This window comes from Sapajus apella, unplaced genomic scaffold (assembly GCF_009761245.1).
Source record: "Sapajus apella isolate SASKATOON/1434 unplaced genomic scaffold, GSC_monkey_1.0 scaffold30, whole genome shotgun sequence".
NCBI classification, from domain to species: domain Eukaryota; kingdom Metazoa; phylum Chordata; class Mammalia; order Primates; family Cebidae; genus Sapajus; species Sapajus apella.
This window is the reverse complement of record NW_022436970.1, coordinates 24,917,436-24,927,940: the sequence shown is the minus strand read 5'-3', so window position 1 is coordinate 24,927,940 and position 10,505 is coordinate 24,917,436. Positions and strand designations below refer to the sequence as shown.

The 10,505-nt window shown below is 49.5% G+C and overlaps 1 protein-coding gene across 1 annotated transcript in view; it reads left to right on the top strand.

Moving 5' to 3' along the window:
- Nucleotides 1-9,968, top strand: part of PARD6G (par-6 family cell polarity regulator gamma) — an 86,539-nt gene extending 76,571 nt beyond the window's left edge. Inside the window, exon 3 of the mRNA XM_032293810.1 lies at nucleotides 8,368-9,968. Coding sequence (XP_032149701.1) covers nucleotides 8,368-9,203 — 836 coding nt within the window. The 3' untranslated portion in view covers nucleotides 9,204-9,968. The remainder of the gene's footprint in view (nucleotides 1-8,367) is intronic.
- Nucleotides 9,969-10,505: the final 537 nt, after the last annotated feature.

The window sequence follows — 10,505 nt, the reverse complement described above, 5'->3', positions numbered from 1 at the left end:
CCCCCCAACAGACCCCAGTGTGTGATGCTCCCCTCCCTGTGTCCATGCATTCTCATTGTTCAACACCCACCTATGAATGAGAACATGCGGTGTTTGATTTTCTGTTCTTGTTTCAGTTTGCTGAGAATGATAGTTGCCAGGTTCACCTATTTCCCTACAAAGGACACAAACTCATCGTTTTTTATGGCTGCATAGTGTTCCATGATGTATATGTGCCACATTTTCCTTGTCCAGTCTATAATCGATGGACATTTGGGTTGGTTCCAGGTCTTTGCTATTGTAAACAGTGCCACGATGAACATATGTATGCATGTGTCTTTATAATAGAACGATTTATAATCTTTTGAATATATACTCAATAATGGGATTGCTGGGTCAAATGGAATTTGTTTCTAGGTCCTTGAGGAATCACCACACTGTCTTCCACAATGGTTGAACTAATTTAATTTGCACTACCACCAACAGTGTAAAAGTGCTTTTTTCTCCACATCCTCTCCAGCATCTGTTGTCTTCTGATTTTTTAATGATCGCCATTCTAACTGGCGTGAGATGGTATCTCAATGTAGTTTTGATTTGCATTTCTCTAATGACCAGTGATGATGAGCATTTTTTCATATGTTTGTTGGCCTCATATATGTCTTCTTTTGAAAAGTGTCTGTTCATACCTTTTGCCCACTTTTGAAGGGGTTTGTTTGTTTTTTTCTTGTAAATCTGTTTTAGTTCTCTGTAGATTCTGGTTATTAGCCCTTTGTCAGATGGGTAGATTGCAAAAATTTTTTCCCATTCTGTTGGTTGCCAGTTCACTCTAATGATTGTTTCTTTTGCTGTGCAGAAGCTCTGCAGTTTAATTAGATCCCATTTGTCTACTTTGGCTTTTGTTGCCAATTCTTTTGGTGTTTTAGTCATGAAGTCCTTGCCTATGCCTATGTCCTGAATGGTTTTGCCTAGGTTTTCTTCTAAGGTTTTTATGGTGTTAGGTCTTACGTTTAAGTCTTTAATCCATCTGGAGTTAATTTTAGTGTAAGGTGTCAGGAAGGGATCCAGTTTCTGCTTTCTACACATGGCTAGCCAGTTTTCCCAACACCATTTATTAAACAGGGAATCCTTTCCACATTGCTTTTGTCAGATTTGTCAAAGATCAGATCGTTGTAGATGTGTGGCGTTGCCTCCGAGGCCCCAGTTCTGTTCCATTGGTCTACCCTTCCTCACTGGAGAGTCAAGATAGTTTTAATTCAGGTCAAGCCCTTATGTGACAGAAGGGGTTGTTTGTAGGAAAATGTTTCCTAGAAAATCTTTACTTTGAAAACTTATAACTATGAAAGCCTTATAGGACCAGACTTCAATTTCCCCTCTTGTTTCGGATACCTCAAAATAGAAATGGAAGAAGGAAATATAATTTAATTTGATGGCTAGGTGTGGTGGTGCATTTCTGTAATCTTAGCTACTCAGGAGGGTGAAGCATGAGAATCACTTGAACCCAGGAGGTGGTGGCTGCAGTAAGCAGAGATTGTGCCACTGCACTCCAGCCTGGGTGACAGAGTGAGGCTGTCTCCAAAGAAATTTATATATATATGTATATATATACACACACACAGACACATATACATATAATTTAATTTGACTGAAAACAGGATATGGGGAGAGGGTGGGACAGTTGCCTAAAAAATGTGACTCCTCGAATTGTTTACTTTGTGGAAAATAACAGATTTACCATATTTCTTGAAAAAGAAGCAGTGACAATTTTTTTCTTGTAAAAAGGTATTTTAGAAATCAAGTTGGAATTTTAGAAATGTAGTATTCTTTAAAACAAATTTTATTTCTAAGAAAGTTTGATATTTTTCACTAATGAAGTCCATATGCAATGGTTTCTATTTAAAGAGATGGAGAAATGGATTGTTGTCTGAAATTCAATCACCTCACCCCCATGTCAGGATGAGCGGTCAGCTGCGGTATGAGCAGCTACACACCGAGTGCTTTTCTTTCCTGCATCCTCCCTCTGCAGACAGGCAAAGGTGATGTGTTCTCTCACCCCAGCCGCAGCTCTCACTGGAAGCAGTCAGGGTGGTTGGAGCCAAAGACACTCTGGGCCCTTGGATGCTGGGAAGGAGGTTCAGGGTACAGCCCATGGCCGGCCCATCTCTTCAAGAGTTCAGGAAGGACCAGAGTCGCTTGCTTGCACTTGCTGGCCCTCCTCATTGTGGGGTGTCGGCCCATGTCCTCCACTGAGCTGCTTGCTCTTCTGCCCCCTGCCTACAGATGTGTTCAACTTTCAGCTTACACAGCCATTTGACAGTGACAGACATTCCTTAGCTCATTAGCCTCCTGTTATTCAGAATTAGTTTATGAACCCACAGCATCGACCTCACCCGAGTGTCCTCGAGCTGCAACCAAGGCCCAGGGGTTCAGAACCTGCCTTTGCACAGGGTGGTCTGCATGCCTGTTGCTGAGAGGTGCTGCACCATGACGGGACACATTTCCCTGCTGCTCGAAAATTCCCTGCACGTTCATCCTGGGCCATGATCCCGTGCTTGTTATCATCTCCCTATGTGGCTCAGAGCATCAGAGACACAGCGGGAGGGAGTGAGGACAGGCCTGGGCACATCTCATAGCCCCAGCTTCACCCTCTGCAGCGCCTCCTCCCAAGACCCCAAGTCTGTCTGGAAACATGGTGAAGCATTGCTGCTGCCTCGCCTGTCATGGGTGTTCCACACAAGACCCTCCCTCTCCAGGCCATTCCAGGCCCCTGAACTCCCTGAGCCTGTGTCCCCAGGAGTACCTGCTCCAAGCTTGCTGCCCTGAGTGAGCTGCTGCATGAAGAGCTGTGCCCTGTCCTGAGCACTGCCTGTGTATTATCCTGCACACACGTCCACACTCACACACGTCCATGATGCTCTTAGGCAGGAACCACACAGAGGACCCACAGTGGCGGTGTGGCCCATGAGGCCCAGTGAGAGTCACTTGTAATTATTGACTTTCACTGTTTTGATCGATTAGTGTATTGCACTGAAAAGTGGTAATTATCCCATATGGTGACACATTGAGCCCTACACCTGTAGATTCACTGAAACTCCCTTGGAGCACAGGGCCAAGGCCAGAGGGGTCAGCATGGGATGTTAGGGTCTGGCCAGGACGACCAAGATCAAAGGGGGCTCCAGTTTGTTGGGTCCTCGTTTCCATTTGTGGGGCCCCTAAACAAAGAGGTGGCCGTGGTGTGGAGAAGGGGAGCTGAAGGGACTTCTGTGAGAACAGCCCCCTTATGGTAGGGGGAGGATCAGACCTTCCTGGTCTGCAGGGAGGGCCAGTGCACTCCCCTGAAGTTCCCTGGGAAGGTGGAAATGTGGAGTGAGTGCCCTGTGGGCTTTCTCGCTCTCAGGATGTAAGGAGCCAGGACAGGATGAAAGGGGCACGCACCTCCCCTCCTTGTCGGACGCTCTCTACAGAGGACATTTACCAGAAAATTAAAAATACTACTCTTTAAAAAAAAAAAAAAAAACACCACTAAGCCCTTGTGTTTCATATGGGGTGACTAGATCTGACCTTTGGGGAGGGTGTAATCGATCGCTTTCGGTGAACTGGTTGATGCCTTTAGATTCTAAGAGAGGTAGAAAGTTTCCACTGACATAAGGTGTCCTGATGCCCCCATGACTGAGGGTAGCACCAGCAGTGTCTGCCATGGCACACATGCCCTAGTCTGTGTTGCCTGCTTGGCAGAATACAGCGGGGCCTTTCCAGCACCCAGGTAGGGCTGCTGGGAGAGATGCTCACAGCCCTGCATCTGGGCCTTTGTTCTGCTTCAGGTGCTACGGTAAGGAGGAACACACTAATGATTGGGGTGGTTTGCTGTGTAGGTGCCAACCTGACCATATGGTGTCCATGAGCTGAGGCTGTGTGCCACTGACATGCCTGCGTTCATCTCAGAAAGAAAAATACAAGGGAACAGTCACAACATTTGTTTGCAGATCCAGATGGTGACAAAGTGGTACCTTTGTTAGGAAATCACTGGAAATGATTTTTTTTTTTTTTTTTTGAGACAGAGTTTTGCTCTTGTCACCCAGGCTGGAGTGCAATGGCACAATCTCAGCTCACTGCAACCTCTGCCTCCTGGATTCAAGCAATTCTCTTGCCTCAGTCTCCCTAGTAGCTGGCACTTCAGGCAGATGCCACAACGCCCATTTGATTTTTGTATTTTTAGTAGAGATGAGTTTCACCATGTTGGTCAGGCTGGTTTTGAACTCCTGACCTCAGGTGATCCACCTGCCTCAGCCTCCCAAAGTGCTGGGATTATAGGTGTGAGCCACCACGCCTGGCAGAAATGACAAATTATAATGTTTTCTGGCAAATTCCTGGAGGTTAATAATTCAACACCATGTTTTGTTTAAAAAAAACAAGAAAAACAAAACAAACAAAAAAAAACCTTTACTAAAGTTTTAGAGGCAAAGACATATCTTCAAAAGGTTTAATTTGTAGTTGGCTAGAATTATATTTTACATTATCATTTGGTGGTAAACAAGGCTCCCCTCTGCTCAAGTCCTTGAAGGCCCAATACCCAACAGTTTCATCCTGTTACTGTGGACACAACATTCAGATGTGACGTGAATAGTAGTATGGACCCAGCAGAAAACACCCAACAATGAAAGTTAAAAGCTGGTTAGACACAAGGAGAGCTCATCACAGAGGCAACACCCCTCAAGGTTTGGAGGGTTTGGAGTGCAGCCAAGGGATCTGCAGTAGTTGGGACTTGGCTGGGAGGAGGGGGTGTTAGGATGGCCCCTGAGTGTTTTGAGGCAGGAGAGGCCCCTCAGGACTGTGGGGCCCATGGAGAAAAGACAAAAATCCAGGTTCTCACTCCCTGCTTAGTCTCCCTAGCACCGGGGCCAAGGTCAGGGGCTGTTGGGCACACATTCCAGCCTCAAGGAGGTGAGGGTCCAGGCTGTGTGTGGGGTACAGCAGTTATTGTCCACATGTGTTCCGTCCTTTTAGGGTGCCTCTCTCTGATCTTTGTATAGACAGAGCAGACAGATTTTTGTTGGAGCTATTTGGTCTGTGCCCGTTAGTGCAGCCAGGTTGCTGGTGCCTTCAGTTCCACAGTCTGGGATGACAAGGCTAAAACTCAGGGCACTGCTGCCGTGTTGCTTCTCAGGTCCTGAGGCCCCAGCTAGTGTGAGTTCTCTCCTGTGTCATAGCTTGTTTGTTTTGTATGTAACATCCAGGGTTTTTGTTGCACTCTGCAGGAGGGATTGGAAGAACTACATGACTTCTGGGAAGCAGAAATCCACACACTTGCTTTTATTGGTGCAGGGAACCCTGGTCTACCTAAGTGATTTATAAGCACCTGACAAGGAGGGTCCCCACTGTGCCCTTCTCTGTATCCCACAGTTCTGGGCTTGAACCTGAATCTGGTCCACTGTGCACCGCGACCAGAGCACTTGGTGCCCTGTGGGGATAAGTGAGATGCTGCCACCTGGTTCTTGTGACACAGACAGGTTCATGGTTTTGGTGGAAGGGAATGCACCATGTAGAACAGCAGTGGGGCTCCTGGGAGGGCTGGCCGTGAATTGGGACTTTAAGTGGCTCGTGGAGGGAGGTGAAATAGAGTCTGAAACTCTCTGAGTCAATGGTGGAGAGAAAGAGGATGCTTAGAACAGTTAAGTGTCACTTCTCCTGGGCCCAGCCTCGCCTCATTCTGCCCGTGTGTGAAACAGGCGGCTGGGCTGTTTCACACATGGACATGCACCATTTCTTACTCCCCTACCCTCAGCATCTCAGGCCTCACCTGCCCTGCATAAAACCTCAGTCTCTTCTCCTAGGCCATTCCTCCCTGGGCCTCACCTTTCTTGGGTGGTCCCAATTTCTGCCTCAGGACAGACAGGGCTGGTGACCCCAAATGGCCCTGAGCACAGGGCCTATCCCAAAGGAGGAGCATGTGGGTGGCCACGTGCACCACAGTGCTCTTGCAGGCATGGGTTTGCCAGAGGGGTTGCCCTCTTAAAAATGTATAGATTTGTCATCCAAGGAGTCCTCTTGGGAAGAACCCATGCCATGGAAACCAGGCAGAGCGCTGCGCCTCGGAAGCTGCCACACCTCCATCTGTGCCCTGTGGATCCACATCCCTCCCATTTAGAATGAGCACATCATGAGGCAGATGCCTTTGTTTGGGTTTAGCTTTTAGTCCAGGGAGAACCCGCTCTGTCCCAGGCTCTTGGTTAATCCAATCTGCGTCAGCAGCCAGACCAGACGGACCCTACAGGCACAGTCTTTCTTCACATGAAGAGGGGCTCTGTGCCCCTCACTCTCTGACATCTTCTCTTGACCTTTATGGTGTTGGTCCCCACACCCCTGGGCAGTGTAACTGCCGCCTCCCCAGATGCCCCCACACTGTTCCCATCACACTGGGCACATCCAGTCTCACAGGGCTCTCTGTGTGGCCATACGTAAAATTCAGTCTATTTCTTTCTCCCACTAGTTTCATGGCCACTTCAGGGCAGGGACTTTATCGACTCATCTGTGTCCTCAAAGTCACCAACTTAGCATTTGCGGAGTCTGTGAGGTGCAAAGAGGCTGGGTGCTGGCCAGGAACTGAGATCCCATTTCTATAAAACAACCACAGACAACCATATCCATATGTGTTCGTGTGAGTGTGCAGGAAAGGACTCGATAGACATATGCACACTCAGCCCCAGTGATCACAGCTGAGGAGTATTACAAGTGTAATTTTATTTTTTAAAATTTTTATTTTTGTGGGTACATTTAGGTATACATATATTTATGGGTTACATGAGATATTTTGATACAGGCGTACAATGCGTAATAATCACATCAGGGTAAACAGGGCTTACAGGTGTCGTTTTAAAAGTCATTGAAAAGTCCTTCCAGACCTTACTGTGTCAGTGGGTAATAAATTATGCTGATAACTGATGATGGATGGGTCCCATCATTGAGTGGTACGTGTTGAGTGCTGGCTGGGATGCCAGCTCCCAGGAAGACAGTCCTCATGCTGGGGCATCCCGGCTCCAGGGTGCATTAACCCTGCTGCCTGCAGCATGTTCCAGAGCCTGTGCTAGGGCCTTCTCGTTGTCTGGACGGTCATGGGCTCTGCTGGGTTGAGATGAGATGCCTGAGCGTAGGCCTCCTCTCTAAGCTGCCTGAATGTTGCCTCCATGGTGGAGAACTTTCCAGAACTGTCAACCAGCATTCCCCATCCCCAGAGCAAGTCATAATACCTGCTCACTGAAATGCAGAAGCCAGACTGACCCCTGGAGCCTGGAGGTCTCTGCTCTGAGGAGCACCTGTTGATGGCATTGCTTCTGCCTGGGCTCCCAGTCCTCCTGGCTTTCACTGGCAAAGCAAAGATGTGAGCCTCCCCAGCCCTAAGAGCAGGCCGCTGTGGATGCAGCGGACTCCACAGGACCAACCCTCCTGGAGCAAGCCCTTCCCTCTGCTCCCCAAGACGCCTGTCTCATAGAGCCTTGTGTGTCAAAAACTAAAGAGGCTTCATATAAAAATAAAAGTGATAAAACAAGATTTTTTTTCTGAGATGAAGAAAATACCTTCTTCATAGTTTCCAAATGCCACCAGTCTCTTTGCTTAAAATTTTTACTTTAGACTAAGCTCCTTACATTTCTGCTTAATTCAGTGGACTTTAGTTTTATTTTGCAGTAGCCTAACTTTAGGGTAAAGTTTCCACACTGCCACAAACGTGTCATGCCACATGCTGGCAGGTGTGTGCAGGACCTCACAGAAGGGAAGCAGCTGTCTCTGCTCCCACTCCCACTCCTTCCTCTACTCATCTCCCCTCATCAACTGCTAACCAAAAATGCATAGAAATGCTGACACGCCTGACTGAGCATCACCTTCAAGGGGCCTGGAATGCTGGCTAGCAGACACTGTGTGGGGCTTGCACATAGGAAGAAAAGAAGAAAGCAGGAAGGGTCTCTCTTAGTTGTGATTAACCTTAAATGAATCTGTCTTACAGTTGAGAGAAGGAATATACAGGAGAATGGGCAAAGCTTAAGTCCCCAGTCCAGCCCGCTGCCTCCCTGAAGGCGGAGGCACTGGCCAGTCCGCCATACCCCAAACCCTCCACTTGCCATTGATTCTCTCTGCTGCAGGTGCCTGCTAGCACCTTTTAGCCTGTAGGTCCTTTGGTTTTGTGCCTGTGGAGCAGTTTAGAGAGTGCTAGAGAGTCAATTTTAGGGGATTGCACTTGAGCTTGCCTGGTTTCAGCTTAGCCTGTGGGTCTGGAACACTCCCATGCACCTGGGGTGTTTACGCGTCACGTGGATGGAACAGCAGTGCCAGGTGTATGATGGCAGAGGGCTCAGGCGGGGCTCAGTTGTGTGTCCCCTCTAACTGTCCCCTCTCCCACAGAGGAGGCCGAGCGTGGCAGCCTTGGCGCGGGCTCACTCTGCAGGCGGAGGCGGGCACTGGGCGCGCTGCGCGACGAGGGACCCCGGCGGCGTGCACACCTGGACATTGGCCTCCCGCGCGACTTCCGCCCCGTGTCATCCATCATCGACGTGGACCTGGTCCCCGAGACGCACCGGCGAGTGCGGCTGCACCGGCACGGCTGTGAGAAGCCACTGGGTTTCTACATCCGCGATGGTGCCAGCGTGCGCGTGACCCCGCATGGGCTGGAGAAGGTGCCGGGCATCTTCATCTCACGCATGGTACCCGGGGGCCTGGCGGAGAGCACTGGGCTGCTGGCCGTGAATGACGAGGTCCTGGAGGTGAACGGCATTGAGGTGGCCGGGAAGACGCTGGACCAGGTCACGGACATGATGATCGCCAACAGCCACAACCTCATCGTCACCGTCAAACCCGCCAACCAGCGCAATAATGTGGTGCGTGGCGGCCGCGCCCTGGGCAGCTCGGGGCCGCCCTCGGACAGCATCGCAGGCCTCGGGGGTCCCCCCACCCCGCGCATCCTGCAGAACTTCCATCCCGACGAGGCGGAGAGCGACGAGGACAACGACGTCGTCATCGAGGGCATGCTGGAGCCTGCGCGGTCCCCCCAGGCCCCAGGCGCGCCTGCAGGCAGCCTCTCCCGGGTCAATGGTGCGGGCCTGGCGCAGCGGTTGCAGCGGGACCTGGCCCTGGATGGCAGCCTCCAGAGGCTCCTCAGCTCCCTGCGGGCCGACCCGCGTCACAGCCTGGCACTGCCGCCAGGCGGCGTGGAGGAGCACGGGCCTGCAGTCACGCTCTAGACTCCGGAGAGGCCCCCAAATCTTAGCTCCGCTTCCCGGGTAAGGACAGGGACAGGACTTGCAGACTGCGTCCCCTCCTATTCTGTTTTTGTGATCACAAAAACCCTGTTCTTTATTTCCACTTCTGGATAGAAAACACAAATATTGCCTATTTTTATAGAATTTCTCCACAGAACTTAAAATGAATGCCTGCAGACACACTCTGTACCAGGCCTGAGTGCAGGTCCTAGCGCCTTTGCAAAGTGATAGGAAAGATCTGACCAAATGCAAAAAATGTTTTTTTAAATTTTACAAAAATACTTTGTTTTTAAAATGAAGCTTTAAAATTACTTTTTAAAAGTATCAAATTCACATTTTTAACTTAGCCCATGCAAAATATGCCTCAGGATTCTCACTGTGCTTTCTGCTCTGACTTGCAGGTGAGGACTGTGCTGATAACCCTGTCTCTACTAAAAGTACAAAAATTAGCCAGGTGTGGTGGCGGACGCCTGTAAATCCCAGCTAGTCAGGAGGCAGAGGTTGCAGTGAGCTGAGATTGCACCACTGTATTCCAGCCTGGGTGACAGAGCAAGACTGTCTCAAGAGGAAAAAAAAAAAAAAAATGAATGAATGCAGCCAAACCTGTCATAGGCACAACCATGGAGATGAATTCCAGATTTTCACACTGTTCATTGTCATAATTCAGCTGGGACAGGAGATCTCCCACAGCTGTGATATTATCCCCAGGGCTGTTTTGTTTTGTTTTGTTTTGAAACACAGAGTCTTTCTCTGTCCAGGCTGGAGTGCAGTGGCACGATCTTGACTCACTGCAACCTCCACCTCCTGGGTTCAAGCAATTCTCCTGCCTCAGCCTCCAGAGGAGCTGGGACTACAGACATGTGCCACCACACCCAGCTAATTTTTGTATTTTTAGTACAGATGGGGTTTCACCATGTTGGCCAGGCTCGTCTCCAACTCTTGACTTAAGGGTGATCCACCCACTTTGGCCTCTCAAAGTGCTAGGATTACAGATGTGAGCCACCACACCTGGCCAGGGGCTGTTTTTGTGACTCACACAGGTGACCCATTCAGCCTCAAGGGGGAATCCATGGTGGGAAGCAGTGGCTCTGCTGGACTGGAAGGCAGGGCTCAGCAGTCCGATTTGGGATCAAAGTCTCTGTTGCCTCTGAGATGACAACCAGTCTTTTTCTGTGGGTTGACTGACTCTGAGGGCAATTTCTGAAATGTTGTCAGCAGAAATGAAGGATAAGCATCACACACCTCCAGTAAGGGCGCTGATCAGCGCAGTCATTTGCATGTGAG